The sequence below is a fragment of the Sinohyriopsis cumingii genome, chromosome 2, assembly GCF_028554795.1.
Source record: "Sinohyriopsis cumingii isolate HCF-2022 chromosome 2, ASM2855479v2, whole genome shotgun sequence".
In the NCBI taxonomy this organism is placed as follows: Eukaryota; Metazoa; Mollusca; class Bivalvia; order Unionida; family Unionidae; genus Sinohyriopsis; species Sinohyriopsis cumingii.
In genome coordinates, this window is record NC_142962.1 from 71,785,671 (window position 1) to 71,810,032 (window position 24,362).

General features: G+C 36.4%; 1 protein-coding gene across 1 annotated transcript in view; it reads left to right on the forward strand.

The window, feature by feature from the left end:
• LOC149805146 (WD repeat and HMG-box DNA-binding protein 1-like) overlaps positions 1-24,362 on the forward strand; it is a 116,053-nt gene that overhangs the window by 84,411 nt on the left and 7,280 nt on the right. The window contains exons 21-26 of the mRNA XM_089947826.1: positions 1,107-1,321; positions 5,483-5,619; positions 10,948-11,036; positions 14,323-14,469; positions 16,909-16,991; positions 22,542-22,677. Coding sequence (XP_089803952.1) covers positions 1,107-1,321; positions 5,483-5,619; positions 10,948-11,036; positions 14,323-14,469; positions 16,909-16,991; positions 22,542-22,677 — 807 coding nt within the window. The remainder of the gene's footprint in view (positions 1-1,106; positions 1,322-5,482; positions 5,620-10,947; positions 11,037-14,322; positions 14,470-16,908; positions 16,992-22,541; positions 22,678-24,362) is intronic.

Genomic DNA, 24,362 nt, shown 5'->3' on the forward strand with positions numbered 1-24,362 from the left:
AAAATGGCGTTAAACCCTACAACAACAGCAACTCCCCATCAATTTTGTTTTCTCCTCTCCCCTCCCCCCCCCCCCCCCCCCATTTTTGGGACAAGCAGGGAAATCACCCTTATGATAAAATCCTTGGAGCATCTCTGCATATTATGTAAGAATGTCACATGGTTCACACAACCATATTATGTAAGAATGTCACATTAGTCATACAGCCATATTACATAACCATGTCACATTGTTCATACAGCCATATTATGTAATCATGTCACATGATTCATACAGCCATATTATGTAACCATGTCACTTGGTTCACATAGCCATATTATGAAACCATGTCACTTGGTTCACACAGCCATATTATGAAACCATGTCACTTGGTTCACACAGCCATATTATGAAACCATGTCACTTGGTTCACACAGCCATATTATGCAACCATGTCACTTGGTTCACACAGCCACATTATGTAACCATCTCATGTGGTTCACACAGCCTGGACAAATCCTTAAATTTCAGTGGTTTACTGGAAATAATGAATTTTGAAAAAGTTGGTTTGAACCTATTTTAAAATACCTTGAATTTATTCTGAGGGAATGCGTGATGTTAAAACTGAATAATATTTTTAAATTGAGAATTTATGCTATGTGGATATTTTCAGAAAGTGTTAAAAATATTTAAATAACAAATTGGGGTTCAGTTGGGTTGGATAAAATGATACACAACATGAATAGTTGCTGCATGGAATAGCATTCCATTGCTACAGTGGCATGTTAATTAGTTTTTGCATCTGTTTACACAGTAATAAACTAATTAACATGGGGAAAAGTTATATTTATTTGAGAGAAAAAATACTTCTATAAAAGTTTTGGATGTCTTTGAAACTCCCCAGTAAAGTCCTTGAAAAAGAACGGGGGGTGGGGGGGCTGTATGAACTATGTATCATTTGCTGTGTAAAAGTTATTTAGTATGTTATATCAACTATTTAAATGATTGAGTGGACTTCAGTTTTATGAAAAATTCTCTAGCTTGTAAAAGTCCTTTTTTATTATGCAACTTATAGAAAGAATATAAAAAGGCATTCTCAGATCTAGTTATTGCTATTGATCTTCCAGCTATCAGCACGGTCAGACCGGGAGTTCAGAGCCTTGGAGGTATGTGACATGATGTCAGACCAGCATACGCTCCAGCTGGCCATAAAGTATGCAAGCCGACTGCGCCACATGCAGCTGGCACAACGTATTAGTGAGATGGCTGTAAGGAAGGCTGAGGAGGAGCAGGAACCAGAGGTGGAGGAGCAGGTGGAGTTGGAAATACAGCCACCTCAGAGGTAATGAGGATATCAGGGGAAATGGGTTTGCATAATCATGAAAAGTGTTTGAATTTTGATTTTCTGAAAAAATTCTTGAATTTGAAGATGGCTTTAAAAAAGAACTGGAAAATTGCTTCAAAACACTCAGTAATTCATGAAATGTGTTGGAAAGCAGAATATTCTGAATTTTCTCCAGGAAAGAAAAGAAAACAACTGGAAGGACAATTGTGCCATCTTGTTTAGATTTATGAAACCATCAAGTAAAGGAAATAACTTCATATTGCAAATTGTGTAATGTGATATTGCAATTGGTCATGGAGGAGCCCGTGACATATAACAGCATGAAAAAGCTATTAAATATAAGCTTGCTGCTTCATCGTCAACAACTCAGCCTGAACTTAACGACGTATATAAATACCTGAGAGACCCTTCATGAAATTTGTTCAAAATTAGGTTTATCACATTTCTTTTAGAAATGAACCTTCTTTCAGTTACTAGTGTTGCTGGTGATTTATTTTGCTCACGTTTTCCAGACAGTAAAATTGCAAAGGATTGCCCATATGCTAGAACAAAAACAGTTCAGTAAGAAAATGATTAAGAAAGAAAACAAGGTGTGGAAAAGGCTTCTATAAACAGCCTGTGTCTGAGTGTGTGTTGCACTTTTGCACCTTATAAATGGGCACATGAATGGAACAGGGTGCCCATTCAGAAGGTGCAAGAGTGCAACACATGCATCTTTGATGTTAAATAATTAAGGTATTGTCCTATTTTAGTGATGGTTGTAGATGTTTTAAACAGTTACATATGCATTAAAATTTTAAAAAATCAGTATTTGTTTCTGAAAATCAGTATTTTTGTCATAAGCAGTCAGTATTTTTGTACTCGGGAGTTGGCAGCTATGCGTAGACTCTCTTTGTTTACATATTTTTTAAGACATCCAGTTGGGCACTTAAATATTGACTAAGGCTTCTGTTGGGGTCACTTACATATTCAGTAGGACTTCTGTTGGGGTCACTTACATATTTCAGTGTGGAATTATCCAGCTTTAGATCTTGGATGAGAGATATGACGACTTTAAAGGACAGTGGTAGCAGGGGCGCTGGTAGTAGTAGTGGAAGTGATGATGATAGTGGTGAAGGTGTGATATTGGTGTTTGTGGTGGTCTGTGTTCCGATTTAACTGTAGGCCAGCAGCTATTACAACAAATATAAAAATTCCTTTTAAAAAATGTCACTAGTCTTCTCTGAAAATTGCCTACCATGCAGGCATCAGTTGATAGCACTCGTTTTAAGGGTGGTGATGGATATGATGATCATGGTGGTGATGGATATGATGATCATGGTGGTGGTGGTTGTGATGATCATGGTGGTGGTGGTTGTGATGATCATGGTGGTGGTGGTTATGATGATCATGGTGGTGATGGATATGATGATCATGGTGGTGGTGGTTATGATGATCATAGTGGTGATGGTTCTGATGATCATGGTGGTGGTGGTTCTGATGATCATGGTGGTGGTGGTTATGATGATCATGGTGGTGATGGATATGATGATCATGGTGGTGATGGTTGTGATGATCATGGTGGTGATGGTTGTGATGATCATGGTGGTGGTGGTGATGATGATGACAAAGGCTCTTGAAATTTAGTTTTAATGAAAGATCTATTTTTGTTTCCTTTTTTCTACCATTGTATCCCCCCCCCCACTGATGTATGCACAATCAATGATGCAGTCATGCTGCATAAGTGCACAGATCACACAAAATAACTCATGCAGTTTGATATTAGTAATGCTCAAGAATGCAATTAAATTTGACCGCTTTGCTCTGTGCATTCTTGTCTGCTTTAGTCTTGGTCACCAAGTTTGTGTGTGGGTGTCTATGTCTGTCCACCTATTCCCATGTGTCTATCACATTGCTTTAATGCACATGACCAGAAATCCATTCAAGCATGCTCAAGACAATGGCAGGTCGTAACTTGAGAATAGATTACTTCAAAGTTCATCTTGCCATTATTTCTTACTTACTACTGAGCAAGTCATTGATAATTTTGAGACTGTTAATGCTTTGGATGTATGTTCTGGAATCTCTGATCAAACAGAAACTGTTGAAGATTATCAGGAAATAGTATCAAGTACAGCAACAGTATAGATTTACTTCCAAACTCGTTAAAGCTTTGTTGTTGTTGTTGTTCTAGGGTTTAACGCCATTTTTCAGCACAAGATAGGCTATACATGGTGGCCAGAATTAGGGGTAGAGGAAGAACCCTGGAAAACCCAGGGAAGAACCACCGACTCATGAGAAGCTACTGGCAGGCTTTCCCACGTATCCACGCTTGCCGAGCCTTGGACTCGAACCCACGCAGACAGAGGTTAGATGGCAGTGATCCAGAACGGTGAGCGCTTTAGGCCACTCGGGGCCCCGTTGTTAAAGCTAGTCATGCTAATGCATCTTCATAATGTAGATTGTGAATACTGTTTCTCTGCTATGAACAACATTCACGTTTCAATCATAAACAAATTTCTGAAAATATCAGCAGATTAATGCTAATACATCATGTTCCATAGGAAGATTTAGTTTCAGCTCAGCACTGATTACATGGAAGGGAAAAATGGAATAGAGCGTGTTTAGCATTAAGGATAAAATTTATATCACCCTTTAATTGTCTTGCCCACACTCTACTTTATTTTAGAAGTAAACATGGGGAGCTCTCCCCTCTCCAGCTTATTCCTTTCATCATAATTGGACAAGGTTTGTACAAATACAGATATACTACTGCAAGAGCATGCAAATCATGCAAAATGTTTATAAATGCATGCACTTGGAGAGCAGTGATTTGCACAAATTACTTTAAAGTCATGCGATAAATATGTATTCAGTGTAATATCAATTATTTCATTAACCCGTATCACTTTAAGTAAGTTGCCTGTTAGGAGTGGTCATGTAGCAGTCTTTTTTTTAGGTATTTAACTGTTTATATATACAGGTCATTGGCTTGATGTGAATGGTTGTTAAACTAAACTTGATTGGCACATTGGGCGCTGGAACAAGCATTATGTTGTAGTTTGGACCTTGCATTCATCAAGGAAGTTTTACAAATTGTTTTTAACATATTGACTACCTAGAAACCCTAAAATGGCTGGTTCCCAAGAGAGTTCATCTTTGGATTACAAATTCATTCGGCAAACCCTGGCAGATCATAGTTATGATGACAATGAATTTGAATGTTTTGAAGTATATCAGACTAGTGGAGCTGAAAAAGTGACACTGGAAATGCTAGTGATTGTTTTTGAAACCAAAAATGATGTTGAATACGAGTCTAAGGTACAAACAGGATGAACAAAAACAGGCATACAAGTCAGCCCCTATTGAGTGGTATTTTGAGATTAAATGTAGAAAATGCAGATTGCAAATCCTAATTAAAATACAATCAATTTAACAACAGAGTGCAGTTTTAATTTCTTCTCTCAAATAATTCAGCATTGAGGGATCTTGTACCACAAACTATCTAGAACTTTAAGATTTAAGATAAATAAATAAGAAACAAAATCTTTTTAAAAAAAAAAAAAACAAGTTTGGATATTTCTTTGATCAAAATACCTTTGTCTGAACATGCAGACTATGGCATAGATTGAACCTAATAGAGCCTTATGGAACATATAAGAAATTCTTATAGTCGTCGGCAAAACACTGGTTCAAGAACGTGAGACTTGGGCAGAGCTCATGTTAGTGAAAATCTTCTTTTGTAGCAGAGATATCCAAGAGACAATAGATATGAACTGTGGAACATTGTACATAACAACCATAAAGAACAGTTTCCAAACTTGTTCAAGCTAGCTATGACTATGCCCTTTCAGACAGTAGATTGTGAAAGGGATTCTCAGCTCAGAACAGTACTCATACAAACATAAGAAGCAGATTAAGCTCACAAACAGTCAACAGATTAATGATTATTCAACTAGAGGAAGACATCTTTTGACAATTTTGATTTCAATAGAGCTTTAACAGTGAAGAAATAGAGGTGTATATTTAAGTCTTTGGTAAATAGGGAACTATGGCCATTTCCCCTCTCTCTCTCTCTCTCTTCCCCCCCCCCTTATTTTCATGACAAGGGAGGAGCTGTCCCCTTTAAATACAGTCCTAGCAGCATCTCTGCATATAAGTGTTTTTTTCCACATCAAGGTCCAGGGCATGGACCAAGAGGAATGGTAATGAAGAAAGTGTAGACCAGGAAGTGGAGGAGGGAGAGGAGGCAGAAGAAGAACAAGGAGATGTAGACATGCAGGAAAAAGAGGAGGAGGTTGAAAACAAACCAGAAGGTAGGAATTGTTTGGAGAACAATAATTGATTTTGTTTTTCAAATGCCATGAATGTGACAGGTAGGGTTGGGAATGTTGATCTACCCAGTATATGTTTAACAAACAATCTTTGAAACATCAAACTCAGTGTTGGAAAGTGGCATCTGTCACATAAAACAAATTGCATAGGTGAGGTTGTATTATGCTGCTCGTGTAAAGGACATATCTGACTTGTGTATAGGACATATCTTACTCATGTATATGACATACATATCTCACTCATGTACAGGACACAATATCTGACTTGTGTATAGGACAGACATGTCTGACTTGTGTATAGGACATACATATCTGACTCGTGTATAGGACAGACATGTCTGACTTGTGTATAGGACATACATGTCTGACTCATGTACAGGACAGACATGTCTGACTTGTGTATAGGACATACATGTCTGACTTGTGTATAGGACATACATGTCTGACTTGTGTATAGGACATACATGTCTGACTTTTGTATAGGACATACATGTCCGACTCATGTACAGGTCAGACATGTCTGACTTGTGTATAGAACATACATGTCTGACTTGTGTATAGGACAGACATGTCTGACTTGAGTATAGGACATACATGTCTGACTTGTGTACAGGACATACATATCTGACTCGTGTACAGGACATACATATCTGACTCGTGTACAGGACATACATGTCTGACTCATGTATTGGACATGCATGTCTGACTTGTGTATAGAACATACCTATCTGACTTGTGTATAGGACATACATGTCAAACTTGTGTATAGGACATACATGTCTGACTCATGTATAGGACATACATGTCTGACTTGTGTATAGAACATACATATCTGACTCATGTACAGGACATACATATCTGACTTGTGTATAGGACAGACATGTCTGACTTGTGTATAGGACATACATATCTGACTCGTGTATAGGACAGACATGTCTGACTTGTGTATAAGACATACATGTCTGACTCATGTACAGGACAGACATGTCTGACTTGTGTATAGGACATACATGTCTGACTTGTGTATTGGACATACATGTCTGACTTGTGTATAGGACAGACATGTCTGACTTGTGTATAGGACATGTCTGACTTGTGTACAGGACATACATATCTGACTTGTGTACAGGAAATACATGTCTGACTCATGTATTGGACATGCATGTCTGACTTGTGTATAGAACATACCTATCTGACTTGTGTATAGGACATACATGTCAAACTTGTGTATTGGACATACATGTCTGACTCGTGTATAGGACATACATGTCTGACTTGTGTATAGAACATACATATCTGACTCGTGTATAGAACATACATATCTGACTCGTGTATAGAACATACATATCTGACTCGTGTATAGAACATACATATCTGACTCGTGCATAGGACATACATATCTGACTCGTGTATAGGACATACATGTCTGACTTGTGTATAGGACATACATGTCGGACTCATGTACAGGACAGACATGTCTGACTTGTGTATAGGACCTTCATATCTGACATGTGCATAGGACATACATATCTGACTTGTGTATAGGACAGACATGTCTGACTTGTGTATAGGACATACATATCTGACTTGTGTATTGGACATACTTATCTGATGTGTATATGGGACATACATATCTGACTTGTGTATAGGACATACATGTCTGACTTGTGTTTAGGACATACATGTCTGACTTGTGTATAGCACTTACATATCTGACTTGTGTATATCATATACATTGTGTGTATTATTGGAACACATTCTTGATGAGTGTATCAACCTCCATTTTGTGTGACAAGTTTTTTTATGTGAACTCGGTTAAGAAGCTTGATGTACTACCAGAGAAAATCTTAGCCTATTTAAAAAAAAGAATCCTTTGTTTGGCTTTGTATTTTATAGATTTTATGTTTTGTAGCTTAGACTTTAACATAAAGAATTGTAAGATCATTACTTTTCGCAAAATTTTGCAGAAACCAGACAGTCTATGATAATAAAAGTAATAAATGCTGATTCTTTGCAATTCGCCATGGACGTTAGTCACAGTCCTATTCAGGATGTGTATATAAATAAAAGGAAACCAGAATACTTAACCTTCAAATCATCTGGTGGCTATCCCGATTATGACGTAGGATACCATTTGTAATAAAGAGTCTACTTTACTCAAGTTTCTGCTTCCAATTTATATCAATTTCATTTGAGGAAGTGCCAATCCTAATTGAGCCAGTAATTGATAGATCAAAGGTTAATGCTTGTGAAATTGCAAAATTATTTTCATTTGTAATAGCTTCTATCAGATGGAGAGTGAAAGGTATTTATTTTTCTAATGTTTTTTTTTTTCTTATTTTTTTTGTTTGTAGTGTTTAAATGACTTAACCAGGAAGAAAAAAATAGCCATCAGAAATTTTTTGGTGTCCAGCGTATTTATAATATTTTGACAATTATTGTGTTAGCTTTTCCCATGGCTTTTGAGGATTGTCCTGAAACTTAACAAATAATAATGACATGAAATAAGCATGAGCATGTGTACATGAATTTGTTGTTACGTTTCAGTGTGCATTTCAATTGTTATACCACCTTTTGGTGTTATATATATAATTTTTTATATGTGCAACTGGTCATACAGCTTTGAATGAATTGCCCCGAAACTTGGCAGATATTATCATATATGCCAACCATTGTGTTTTTGACATGATTATTATGCTTTTCTTAGCTAAATATGTTTTACACTTGCCTGTGTATGGACTAATACATGTTAACCATTGCACTTTTGGTGTAATCATTATGCTTTTTCCACCAAATTAAGTTTTATGCTTACCAGTATATGGATTATGCTTTTCTGTTACTATAAAATAATAATAAAGCAGTGAAAAGTTGTTTTTGTTATCATCTCTTTAATTCCAATGATAAATTTCAGAATATTCATAAAAAGAGGACTGCTGTGTAAGAATAGTGTAAGAGACCTTTCATTATTTGCTATTTATAGCAACCGTAAATGACCCAATTCCATTTCTTCAAATTTGAATTTTGCATCACAGATCCATATTTTTTATAAACTAGTTAGTAATTTTACAGATCAGTCAATACTTTTAAAGAAAATGGTACATGTTGCATGAAACACTTTACAGTGTGAATTATGGATGTTATATGATGGAAAATATTAGAATGGATTGATCTTGTCAAACTTTAACACATTTATTAGAAAAAGGACAAATCAGCATTGCTTTACAAAGTTTAGAAGATAAATATGAGAGTAATGTAATACAGCATGCTGAGCACATGTTTATGCTCATTGTAAAATTCCAGTTCACAATCATTCATGTACACATGTAGACTAGTGAAAGCAAGTGCTGGATATAAAATAATTTTTCACTATATTTTGTGTTTGTATTCTGGTCCTAATCCATCTAGATTTTGCCTTTTTTGACAAGAATCTTACCACTGCATAACCATGTTAGAAGCAAAAATAAATGCATCTTTTTCAGATATGCTGTAATTCTGACATGTATATATAGATGAATGTTTTTACACACAAATTATGCTCTTTTTTTGGGCCACTTATAATATCAATAATTATGCTGATATCTATCCCAAGGTTGGCATGTATGTGGATTGCACCCTTTTGGTACATTAAAAGGAAATAAAAATAAAGTAGTAAATTGTTGTGCCTTTTTTTCTTAGCATCTTCTTAGTCCCACTCATCAAATAAATTTGAGATTATTCTAAAAAGGAAAACTGCTGCTTAACAGTAGTGTAAGAGTACATTTGTCCCTCTTAGACCTGCATGTACTTTCCTTATTTTCTATTTATAGCAGCTATATATGACACATTTCCAAGAAAAACCAACAAGGATGGCCTGGTGTCAGGATAATGTGACTTGGTGGGGCATGATGCCGTACCATAACTACCATACATCACTATAAACTGCCACACTGCAGACAACATAGTGATACGACTCAGACTGTTTGAGCTATGTTAAAAATGCAAAAACACACAGAGTTGTATCCCTTTTTGGCAATAACTGGATGTACAGTATCACAGTTTCAGATTAATTGAACTGGAACTTGGCAGATATTATTGACATCAGATGAACATCTGCATATTTTTCTGTTTTCATTTTTAGATGTTTTGTAGTTCACCTGGCCGTAAGGCATAGTGGGCTTATGGTATGGCCCTGTCTCTGTCTGCTGTATTTCACCTGACCACAAGACATGGAGAGCTTATGGTATGGCCATGTGTCTATCTGTCTGTTGTAGTTCACCTGACCACAAGACATGGAGAGCTTATAGTATGGTCATGTGTCTATCTGTTGTAGTTCATCTGACCATAAGGCATAATGAGCTTATGGTATGGCCATGTATTTATCTGTCTGTTGTATTTCACCTGACCACAAGACATGGAGAGCTTATGGTATGGCCATGTGTCTTTCTGTTGTATTTCACCAGGCTGTAAGGCATAGTGAGCTTATGGTATGGCCATGTGTCTATCTGCCTGCTGTATAGTTCACCTGGCCATAAGGCATATTGGACTTAAGGTATGGCCATATGACTATCTTTGTGTCACTCGATTAATATATAATTATGTCAAACAAGGTCAATAATGAACAAGCTCTATCCATACTAATGTGGTTATCTTATTGACTGTTTCCATTCCACACAGGTGATGCTTTTTATTCGCCAAATTGATTTTATGGGCATGCAGTTTTAAGCCATTTAAAATGAGAAATAACATTTGATTTGTGCCACTATGATTGTTTTACACATTGTGTCACATGTAGTGACTTGCACACAGCTCACGTACTTGCATTCATGCACATTTCTTTACTTGCCATAAAAATTATGCATAAATAATCATTATTTGAGGTATAATTTATACAAGAAATTCCTTCATTTACAAGTATCCTATGGAAAAAATTACTTTTGATTTATGTCATAACCTCAGGAAATCATCTGTGTCATAAATCGAGCATCACCTGTATTTTGATCAAAAATTTGGAATATTCACTTATAAAGATCGTAGAAAGGTTCGATAACAAATGAAAGGTCATGCTTTATCAAACTTTTCACAAATTTGTCTTGGACTCAGTGATTAGTTAAACATGTTTATGCATATTCAGCAGAAATGAAGAAATCATATTGCATGCAGCCACAGTGAAAAAGTAGCATAGCAGAATTTTGCCTGTGGCAAGTGACAATGGGCTTCAAAGTGTCCAAGTGTATATTGTGGATTAAAATTTTTGAAGGTTTGACCATCAACCAGCCAGAAAGTGCATTAACATTCACAATTGTGTTAAAATAGTTTCTACTCCTATTTCAGGACCAATGCTGTCAGTTAAAATGAAAAATCAGAATCCATTCTCTAGCAAACATCAGTCTTCCTTCCTGGGAAGATCCAATCCATTCAAGGTAATAATGTGTGCATCCATGGATTATCAGTTTTTAAGTGGCTCATACATTAGTATGATATCTGCTGCCATAAATATTATTGTTTTAAGCTCAGTTGATATTAAAGTATCTGACCTGAATATACATTTATTCTCCCCTACCATAGTGGCAGAGGTATATTTGAATCTTCGTGTCTGACCATCTGTCACACAACCTTGTGAATACAACTAGTCCAAACCATTTTTTTATGGATTTCCATGAAATTAGTAAATTTTACATTCATGCCAACCATTATGCTTTTGGCATAATCATTGCATTTTTTTCCCCCAGCAAATTCCATTTTCCATGAGACTGCTTATGAATTAGTCTTTTTTGCTACATAAAAAAATAAAAATAAAGTAATAAGTTGTTTTTGCCATTTCATTATCATCTCTTTAATTCCACTCATATTAATTTGAGAATATTCTTAAAAAGGTGACTGCTGCTTAAAAATAACATAAAATGACTTTCCTAATTTGTTATTTGTAACAATTATATATGATCCCATTTCCAAGAAAACAGACAGGTTTCTTCAAAAGTGTACTTTGCCTACAGATTCATTCTATTGATAAGCTGATTAGGTAGTGAACCAGTCTATATTTTTAAAGAAAATTATGCCAGATGATAAGTGAAACACTTTGCAGTGTTTGTTATGGATGTTATATGATGGAAATTGTTAGAGCACATGGATATTTTCAAACTTCAAAACATGTCAGATCAGACAAAAATAGACAAATTGGCACTGCTTTACAAACTTTAAACGAAGAATATTCAAGTAATGTAATATAACACTTTGAGTACCTGACCATGGTCTTTGCAGAATTCCAGTTAATGATCATTCAGCGAAAGTTACACATGTAGGCTTGTTGAAGAGAGTAGTGAATATAAATAATTTGTCAGTATATTTTGTAATTTGTTTTCTGGTACTAATCCATATGGATTTTGCCCTTTACATACATGCCAACCATTACGCTTTTGGCATAATCATTACGCTTTTTTCACTAAGTTACGCCTTATGCATAAACATATATGGATTACGTTTTTTCGGTATATCCACCTTCCCAAAAAAATAGTTTGTTTTCTTGTTTTTATTAACATCCCATTAATCCCACAGACCGTATTTTAGAAAAGACGACTTCTACGTAACTACAATATAAGAGTACGCTTGTCTGTGCACTTTCCTAACAGTATTATGTTCTATTTATAGCAACTATCTGATTACTCAGAAACATGCTGGTTCTACTTTCAAACTTTCAACCTCATATTCTATTTATAGCAGCTGTATATCTTAATGAGGAGAGAACAGACTGGTTTTCTAATTTTTAATCTTTACTTGCAGATTCTTTTTTCTAATTTATATTTAGTACAGAACCAGTCTATAGGTATTTGGCACTAAAAAGTATAATTTATTTTAGTCGATGTGTGTATGACAGAAAAATATCTCCTTTCAGATAATTTCACAGATGGATTAGAAAAAGACCAAAAATAAACGAAACATAAAATAATAGAATCCCCCGAAGATGAGGTCATGAGAGCTTCATCACATGACATCTATTGCAGGCCGTGTGGAAATAATTTTACTAGTTGGCACTAAAAGTCTTCAGATGTATTCTAGTTGATGTTTGTGTTAGAGCATATATATTTTTTCAGAGAATTTCAGAGGTGGATCAGAAAAAGACAAAAAAAACCAAAAACGAATCCTTCAGAGATGAATACATGAATGGCATAATACAGCGTTCCATTCTCGGGCACAGGGGCTCGTATCATTGCTTAAAATTGACCTGTCATGCGTGTACTATATAGTACATGTATGACAGGTCAGTTTTAAGCAACGATATGAGTCCCTGTATTCTAGGGCAGCATCATGCTCACTGCAATCTGTGAGGAAACGATTTTAATATTGGGCATGATGGTAAATTTTATGTGGAGAAACACTTGAAAACAAAAATACACATCGAATTAGCTTGTCTTACGAACTCCAATACTAAGGTAACTTCTATTCTACAGCAGAACTAAAGTGCGGACATGAATGTTATAAATGCAGAGGTGTTATTTATTGAGGAATATTGGTTCTTTACCATTCTAATGCTGATTGAGAGATTGTTCAGCATTGTTAACAAAAATAAAATGGAATTCAGATCCAGGCTCAGTAACCCAGTACTTGGTGCTCTCCTGTTGTGCGAAACATTCATGGTCTCAGCTGGTACAAAGTGTTTTAAAATGCAACATTACATTCTGTTGCTTTTTAAAGCTAAGAGTACTGTATATGAAAACTTGAAGCAGTAATGGATGTTAAAAGACGAGAGGGGCAAATAAATCATTGTTTATTGAATTTTTAGCATGTTATATGTAGATTCCTCTTTTTCTGCTTGGATTCCTCTTTTTGTTTACTTGGATTACACTTTTTCCTCGTCAGGGGTTGGCATGTATGCCTTTGTGGCAAATTTTGACCAGCTGCAGAACCTGATTAGTTGTATAAATGTATCTTTTCATACGTACTGTACTTCTGGCATGTAATATATAGATTACACTTTTTATGCCCAAATTAGGCTTTTACCTGTATGGGGCTGGCATGTATGATTTTATGATCGTCACCAGAAGGTTTACATATTGCCATATCACTTTGTTCTTGCAATGTTAATAAGAGTAAGAGTCGTTCCCCTTTTTACATTGTAAAGCAGAGCATATTACATGGTGATGTTGTCTATCCAGCCATCTGTAACCAATTTAATTTCTGCACAATAATCAGTTTTACACCATTTATAGTTACAATGCATTGTAGATGATTTGCACTTGGGGGAAGAATGAAGCCTATGTTTCAGGGTTAAAAGGTGATGGTCACTGACGGAAAGACAAAAATGGTTTCTGCACAATAATGTACATGGACCAAACTTTGTGGATTGCTTGCACTTAGAGTATGAAGAAGTCTAATGCTTTGGTGTCAGAAAGTCGGGTCATGATGAGTTAAAGAAGAAAAATGTTTTCTGCTGCAGTTACATTAGTTCAACATTACAGACCTGAAAGTAGTGTATGAAAGAATGTAGGGAATGCAACAAGTATCTGGGTTTCCATTGGATCACAATTCAACTTTTTATATTATATGGTCACAAATCCCTATCTCACAATTTTTGTTCTGTACTTGTTAATGGAGCCCTGTAAAATTTAGTACATATTCAGGGCTTTACAAATTAGATAGCCCACTGTCCAGGACTAGTTGACAGAAAGAGTTTAGTCCCTGACAATGATAGTTTTTCAATTGTTCATCTAGGTAACAACTGGTAACCCAGGTGTGACATCAGTAAAGGGCACACAGGTCTTTGACAGCATGACTAAGAAAAAGCCAGAGAGAACTGCAGCCTCTATTCTTGGTGGTCTGCCTGGAAAAGAGTCCAAACAGACAAAAGTACAAAAGAAGGTAAAGTATGTGAGACTTATTAATTGGAAAGAGAACCATTGCTGTCCTGGTAGCTTGTATGATTGTACCATTGCTAAACTGATCTATGCCATTCAGTATTGTTTCAACTTCAATAGCACACCACAGAATGTGGTCTCAGAAGTGTCTGCCATTCAGGTTTCAGGCTGTTAAGTATACTGCAGGCTGTAAAGTATATTGCAAGCTGTATAGTAAACTGCAGGCTGTAAAGTGTATTGCAAGCTGTAGAGTATACTGCAGGCTGTAAAGCATAATGTAAGCTGTAAAGTATACTACTGGCTGTAGAATATACCTCAGGCTGTAAAGTATATTGCAAAATGTAACATACTACATGCTGTAAAGTATATTGTAATCTGTAAAGTATACTACAGGTTGTAAAGTATATTGCAAGCTGTAAAATATACTACTGGCTGTAAAGTATATTGCAAGCTGTAAAGTGTTTTGCAAGCTATAAAGTATACTACAGGCTGTAAAGTATATTGCAAGCTGTCAAATATACTATAGGCTGTAAAGTGTATTGCAAGCTGTAAAGTATACTACAGGCTGTAAAGTATATTGCAAGCTGTAAAGTATATTGCAAGCTGTAAAGTATATTGCAGGCTGTAAAGTATATTGCAAGTTGTCAAATATACTACAGTCTGTAAAGTATATTGCAGGCTGTAAAGTGTATTGCAAGCTATAGGTATACTACAGGCTGTAAAGTATGTTGCAAGCTGTCAATTATACTACAGGCTGTAAAGTGTATTGCAAGCTGTAAAGTATGTTACAGGCTGTAAAGTATATTGCAAGCTGTAAAGTATACTGCAGGCTGTAAAGTATATTGCAAGCTCTAAAGTATTTTGCAAGCTCTAAAGTATACTGAGAAAATTGTTGCACATGCATACCATTTCTGATATAGCATTTATCTCCAAAGTTTTATAAGTGTTATTGAACACAAGAAAAGTACTGAATACCATCCTGGCAAGTTAAACTTCTTCCCTTGTTATTTTTGTAATACACAGCCCACCATGCCACCTTACCCTCCAGTCCCCTACCAATTCCTTCTATTATTGCCTAAATCCCTGAAACACCTTACTTTTTCTTCTCACGTCCAGAAGTCAAAGGTCAAGGTTACAGGAGCTAAAATGTTCTGTTTGGTTTCTGCATGATGAATCTACTTTTCTCAAGTCTCCTGTTACCAATTTTTTATTAACTATATATAGTTGTATTATATTTGAGGAAGGGCTGCTCCCAAATTGCTGAGTTCCTCCAGTCATGGAAATTCCTGTAAAAAAGAAAACGTCTTGGAAAGTAATGGTGATAGTCTTAGAAGATTACCAAAAAATTTATTCACATCGATAAAGTTTGCTAATTTATTTATATCCATACAGAGATGATTAGATTTTCAGGCCATTACATCAATTTGTCATATTTCAATGCATTTTTGAACATTGTGGACTTCGAGACTTTTTTGGCAAAAATATTTTTAGCATGGTTACAGTTGCACCACATGAGGTGGGTCAGTAAATTTGGTAGGCATATGAGCTGATTAGATTTTCAGGACATGGAAGTAGATTTTTAATCTTTTACACATTTTAAAAAACTTTTTTGAATTTTTCTTTTAATCCAGTTTCTAAATGGGAACTCAGTGAAGGATGTGTCTTTTAAAGTATTACCACCATACTTGAAACAAAACAGTAAACAAGTTCTTATTTCTAACATCAGTAATATTTTTTCTCTTTCAATTAAGGTGGATTTTCGAATCGTTTTAGAGCAAGGGTGCACAACCTTTTTCGGCCAAGGGCCAGATTGCATTTTCTAAGATCACTCGAGAGCTGCAAACACGACACTACATGTTCTATACAACAGCAACTTTGTAAATGAAATGAACGTTAATAAATGTTGTAATAAACTATTGCTTGACATGAAAGTTTTATATAATTTTAGTTTTAGTAACCCAATGGATTTCTAATTTCTTTAATACAAATACTGTTCACGGGCCAGATTTCTGTGTTGTTTTAATTTGCCCTGACGGCTGGACAGAACACATTTGTGGGCCACATGCAGTGGACTGTTACCCAATAGAATTGCACACTGATCAATTATAGGCACACGTGCCTTATTCTGCCAGATGTACTTGTATACAAATCAGGTCAAACTGCAAACAACATAGACCCTGATCTGCCATTTGTAATGTGTTAGAAGATCGTGGTCTATGCTGTATATTCTAATTACTCCTAACAAACTGCAAAGACCCAGATCTGTCAGTGCACTATACCGTGGCATTTCGGGGTCTATGTTGTTTGTACAGGAGTATATATAATACTAGGTAATTGGCATTAACATAAGAAGGAACATAGATGATCGGTGTTCAGCCTATGTCTTTAATCTTTACCAGTCAGATATTAATCCTCGCTATCACTTTTCATATTTTCTTTTCAGGTTTCATCACAGCCAAAGTTATTTGAGATAAAACAGAATGGTTTAGAAAACAAAACAGTAGAAGAAAAAGAAAAGGACAAAAGGTATGTCATTCAGTTTAATTGAAAAGAAATTTATTGATATACACATTTTTCTACATGCACAAAGATTTCATATTAGAGATGCATTTTAAAGTTTGTTTTTGATGTTTTCTATCATCGACTCAAATTTTGTCACCATTTTTCTTCCAAGTGTTAATGACATGTCATCAACAAGATATTTGGATGATTTGTTAATGTACTCATCCCAGTGATTCTGTGGTTAGCATGCTAGACTCGCAACCAAAAGGGTGTGGGTTTGAATCCTACTATCGGACCGGCCTGAGTCAACTACCATTTTGCATTTTTGGCATGGCACTTTACTCCAACTGCCTCGGCACTAAATAGCCTACTTGTGTTGCTGTGCCATAAAGCAATCAGATGATACAAGATTGTTGCTTTGAAATAAAAAAAATGTTTCCTTTTTAATGACCACTGATAGAGAATGAACAATTGACACTGAAAAACATGGCTTTTTGAATTGGAGTAATCTCTTTAGGGTTGTCCTTACGAGTTGGTATTGTATTATCTTATGGTATTATGGAACTTAATTGCAAACATCATAGACCCAAATTTACCATTGCACATTCTCCTACACCCAAATTTACCATTGCACATTAAACCACTCGTGTGGCCTGGTGGTTAGAGCATCCGCCTTGGATGCGTTGGTCACAGGTTTGAACCCCAGCTGAGTCATACCAAAGACATAAAAATGATACTAACAGCTGCTTTGCTAGGTGCTCAGCATTAAGAGGTTTTGGAACTGGTCAGCCTGGTATAAGGATGTGGCTGGGTGGGACAACATGCTACATGTCTGCGGCATGAATCCCCAGTACTAGACATCACTATAAACTGCCACACTGCAGATATTGTTGCAATATGTCTGAAAAATTGTTAAAACTACGTTAAAAATCCAAATCACACATACACACACTATTGCACATTCTCCTATACACAAAATCTACCATTGCACAGTGGACTGGACTCGTTACACACTGCCTAAACCAACATCTACCATCATACATTGTTCAAGACCCAGATCTACCTTTGCAACTTGTCCTAGACCCACATCATTGCACATTTATCCTAGAACCACATTCATCCTAGAAACAGGCCTATCATTTGTTAATGTCCCAGACCCATATCTACCATTGCATATTATTCTAAACCTAGATCTATAATCGCACATTTTGCTAGACCACGATGTACCATCATCCTAGATCCAGATCTACCCCTGCATATGGTCCTGGACCCAGATCTATCATTGGACATGGTCATAGACCCAGATCAGCTATCTCCTTTTGTCCCAGACCCAGATATACCATTGCATATTGTCTGGATCTAGATCCACTATTTTACATTATTCTCGACACAGATATATCATCCCATATTGTCCTAGATACAGATATACCATTGCACATTGTCTGGACCTAGTTCCACTATTTTACGTTGTTCTAGACCCAGATATATCACAGACCTGCCAACTCTTATGATTTTGCCATAAGTCTTGTGAAAATTACACTTAAAATACAGACTTAAGGCATACTAGCAAAAACTGCAGACAAATGATCGTTGCTGTAAAATCCGGATAATTGGTTCATCCGTGTTTTGTTTGGATCCAGGTTTCATCTTAGAATTAGTGAAATTAGTCAGGGAACCAGACTAACTGTACAGCAGCACCCCAGATGTTTTAAACTGCACCTATTTCTTCGTGCTAAGCATCTGCATGATCAAACTGTTGTTTATATAGTTTTAAAAAATAGCGTCCAGAAAGCGAAGGATGTTTAAGACGAAAGGGAAAATAAGCTTCTAGAAGTGTTAATAATCGACATAGAGGAATAAAAAGTTGTATACAGATTTTTGTAAATAAATGCTGGAAAGGACACAATTAGTTTATTGGACATCACGTGCCAATTTGAGTATGACTCGTGGTGGGAGATATGATTGTCGTCATCATGTGAAATGGAAAAGAATTTCCAAGAATTATGTCAAGCTGAGAGATAGCAATAAGCCATTGAGCTGCATAGGGTTTGGAACTAAAGTTTGTGCAACTATACTAGTGGTAAATAAAGTCTACGCATACCTTACAAACTTTTCACTTGAACATAATGTTTATCGTCGATGCATCAAACTTTTAATTACGTTTTCCAGCTTTACAATAGCAGTTATTGATATTTTGTTACACTGTACTAAAAACTGGAAAATGTTATGGAAAAAAATCAACTGCCTTACTGAGAAATACTTGTCAGGGTTGGCAGGTTTGGTATCATTCCATATTGTCCTGGATATATATATACCATTGCACATTGTCCTGGACCTAGATATACTATTGCACATTTTCCTAGACACAGATCTACCATCAAACATTTTCCTAGACACAGATCTACCATCAAACATTTTCCTAGACACGGATCTACTATTGCACATTTTCCTAGACCCAGGATCTACTCTCAAACATTTTCCTAGACACAGATCTACCATCAAACATTTTCCTAGACACAGATCTACCACCAAACATTTTCCTAGACACAGATCTACTATCAAACATTTTCCTAGACCCAGGATCTACTCTCAAACATTTTCCTAGACACAGATCTACCATCAAACATTTTCCTAGACACAGATCTACCACCAAACATTTTCCTAGACACAGATCTACTATCAAACATTTTCCTAGACCCAGATCTGCTATCAAACATTTTTCTAGACACAGATCTGCCATCAAACATTTTCCTAGACACAGATCTACCATCAAACATTTTCCTAGACACAGATCTACTATCAAACATTTTCCTAGACCCAGATCTGCCATCAAACATTTTCCTACACACAGATCTACCATCAAACATTTTCCTAGACACAGATCTACTCTCAAACATTTTCCTAGACACAAATCTACCGTCAAACATTTTCCTAGACACAGATCTACTATCAAACATTTTCCTAGACACAGATCTACCATCAAACATTTTCCTAGACACAGATCTACTATCAAACATTTTCCTAGACCCAGATCTGCCATCAAACATTTTCCTACACACAGATCTACCATCAAACATTTTCCTAGACACAGATCTACTATCAGACATTTTCCTAGACCCAGATCTACCATCAAACATTTTGCTAGACACAGATCTACTATCAAACATTTTCCTAGACCCAGGATCTACAATCAAACATTTTCCTAGACACAGATCTACCATCAAACATTTTCCTAGACACAGATCTACCATCAAACATTTTCCTAGAAACAGATCTACTATCAAGCATTTTCCTACACACAGATCTGCCATCACACATTTTCCTAGACAGATCTACCATCAAACATTTTCCTAGACACAGATCTACCATCAAACATTTTCCTAGACACGGATCTACTATTGCACATTTTCCTAGACCCAGGATCTACTCTCAAACATTTTCCTAGACACAGATCTACCATCAAACATTTTCCTAGACACAGATCTACCACCAAACATTTTCCTAGACACAGATCTACTATCAAACATTTTCCTAGACCCAGGATCTACTCTCAAACATTTTCCTAGACACAGATCTACCATCAAACATTTTCCTAGACACAGATCTACCACCAAACATTTTCCTAGACACAGATCTACTATCAAACATTTTCCTAGACCCAGATCTGCTATCAAACATTTTTCTAGACACAGATCTGCCATCAAACATTTTCCTAGACACAGATCTACCATCAAACATTTTCCTAGACACAGATCTACTATCAAACATTTTCCTAGACCCAGATCTGCCATCAAACATTTTCCTACACACAGATCTACCATCAAACATTTTCCTAGACACAGATCTACTCTCAAACATTTTCCTAGACACAAATCTACCGTCAAACATTTTCCTAGACACAGATCTACTATCAAACATTTTCCTAGACACAGATCTACCATCAAACATTTTCCTAGACACAGATCTACTATCAAACATTTTCCTAGACCCAGATCTGCCATCAAACATTTTCCTACACACAGATCTACCATCAAACATTTTCCTAGACACAGATCTACTATCAGACATTTTCCTAGACCCAGATCTACCATCAAACATTTTGCTAGACACAGATCTACTATCAAACATTTTCCTAGACCCAGGATCTACAATCAAACATTTTCCTAGACACAGATCTACCATCAAACATTTTCCTAGACACAGATCTACCATCAAACATTTTCCTAGAAACAGATCTACTATCAAGCATTTTCCTACACACAGATCTGCCATCACACATTTTCCTAGACAGATCTACCATCAAACATTTTCCTAGACACAGATCTACCATCAAACATTTTCCTAGACACGGATCTACTATTGCACATTTTCCTAGACCCAGGATCTACTCTCAAACATTTTCCTAGACACAGATCTACCATCAAACATTTTCCTAGACACAGATCTACCACCAAACATTTTCCTAGACACAGATCTACTATCAAACATTTTCCTAGACCCAGGATCTACTCTCAAACATTTTCCTAGACACAGATCTACCATCAAACATTTTCCTAGACACAGATCTACTATCAAACATTTTCCTAGACCCAGATCTGCCATCAAACATTTTCCTACACACAGATCTACCATCAAACATTTTCCTAGACACAGATCTACTCTCAAACATTTTCCTAGACACAAATCTACCGTCAAACATTTTCCTAGACACAGATCTACTATCAAACATTTTCCTAGACACAGATCTACCATCAAACATTTTCCTAGACACAGATCTACTATCAAACATTTTCCTAGACCCAGATCTGCCATAAAACATTTTCCTACACACAGATCTACCATCAAACATTTTCCTAGACACAGATCTACCATCAAACATTTTCCTAGACACAGATCTACTATCAGACATTTTCCTAGACCCAGATCTACCATCAAACATTTTGCTAGACACAGATCTACTATCAAACATTTTCCTAGACCCAGGATCTACAATCAAACATTTTCCTAGACACAGATCTACCATCAAACATTTTCCTAGACACAGATCTACCATCAAACATTTTCCTAGAAACAGATCTACTATCAAGCATTTTCCTACACACAGATCTGCCATCACACATTTTCCTAGACACAGATCTACCATCAAACATTTTCCTAGAAACAGATCTGCCATCAAACATTTTCCTAGACACAGATCTACCATCAAACATTTTCCTAGAAACAGATCTACTATCAAACATTTTCCTACACACAGATCTGCCATCAAACATTTTCCTACACACAGATCTACCATCAAACATTTTCCTAGATGCAGATATACTGTAGCATCTTGTCCTACACCTGAATCTACCACTGCAGATTTTCCCAGTATATCTGGATCGAAGCAGTTGTAAATGATTTCTAGCTAATAGTACATACATATTCAGAGCTAACAGAATAGAGCCAGATCAGCTGGTGAATTATTCAGTGGTAGGTCTGGGTCTGCATTGTCTGAGTTTACACTAGAAACTGTTACATAACAGTGCTCATGTTGAATTTTTTAAGTATATCAGACCCTTTTTTCTCCCAATTCAGAACACTTAGTGCCTTTGACATGTGGCTTGAGGCGAATGTTGACCATTTGAAAGCCGACAAACCAGAGTTGGATGAAGAAGAGCTCACTAAATTTGCTGCAGAGCAGTTCAGGACATTGGACAAGGCAGAAAGACAGGTTACTAATTTCTTTTTCATCACAATATAGATTTTAATACCAGTAATGCCTTACCTGCTGTTATTCTCTCATAATTTTTGGTACTTGTCACCAATCCAAGGAGAATATTCCCTCCGTCAAATAGTAATTGGAGGTCTAAAATAAAATTAAAAAAACAATATGATCCCAGTTCAATATCTTAAAGCAATCAGATTATTGTCCTTCTGGATCTTGGACTAAATGCAATTCTTGTGTTTCTCTTGGGTGTATGATCTAAGTCTTTTTGAATTTTGCTGTCAGTTGTATCCTTTTTAGCTCAGCTGGTCATATGTCAGAAGAATTTAAGGATGCTGTCTTGTCCAACATCATTTACTTATATATTAGCAGAAATTTGTTATCACTGAATTACAAGTAATATTGCCACTGGGTTTTCACCATATGATGTCTTTGATGGGCATAAATGAAAGTGGTGTTGATTTAATGTCCTATATATCTATCAAGCAGCCATCTTGAAAATCTTCTGGTCATAACTGCTGATTCCTACTTCATATCCACATTTGGTCCTCAATGAAAATGATGCTGATCTGATGCCCTCTATGGCCAACACAGACCATCTTGATGCCCTATATGGCCAACACAGAGGCCATCTTGATGCCCTATATGGCCAACACAGAGGCCATCTTGATGCCCTATATGGCCAACACAGGCCATCTTGATGCCCTATATGGCCAACACAGAGGCCATCTTGATGCCCTATATGGCCAACACAGAGGCCATCTTGATGCCCTATATGACCAACACAGGCCATGGTCATGTATATCATCATGGTTTGTTTTTTTTACTTAAAGATTTACGATGTCTAGTTGGTTCTTAATGAAAAAGGAGTCAATCTGATGCCAATATGAAGACTTCTTGTGATGTCTGGTTGTTAACACTAAATCTTGTTAAAACTATTTCTCATGAATGAATGGTCAGAATTGTATATCTGTGTCTCTTTTCATTGAATTTGAGGGTTTTGATTACCTTGCTATTGAAGAGTCATTTCATGTTTCACCCCTGTTGATAACTGATATTAGTGTAAGCATTACCAACATAATTCTTGTTCCCATTCATTGTTTATATCTTGTATTTTCTTGCAGCATTCACTATGCATCAAGGTTAATGTTATTAAAAGGCTGCTTGATATATTCAACTTGCTTACCATGTGCTGTGTACACATGGACGGTTCTTCTGTTTATTGCCCTTGGTCTGATGAGGTATGGGACTTGGCAGAAAGTCACTGAACCAGTAGGGGCATGAAGAAGGGACTTACTTCTTGTTGCTGGAAGACCCCCATTCCTGGGAGGGTTCTACAGTGCTTCCCAGTTTAGGAAAGTTGCTTGTTCCCATAATGGATGCAAAGGTGAGATCACTGTCATATGGAAGGAAGTTGTTATTTCCCATGAGGGATGCTTAATAGTAGAGGGAAGTTGCCAACACCCGGTAGTGAGTTGCTTCTTCCCAATGCAATTGAAATTGCCAACACCTGGTAGTGAGTCACATCTTCCCAATGCAATTGAAGCCTGGTATTCTTGCTCAAGTAAATCTGGATTATAGTCGGATCTGCAATTGTCAGGGTCAAGTTCCACAGACACTCCCCAGCAAGGTCTGGATTGTTTGACTGGAAACCTAGTAATGAGTCAATGAGTCACCAAGGAGGACATCAG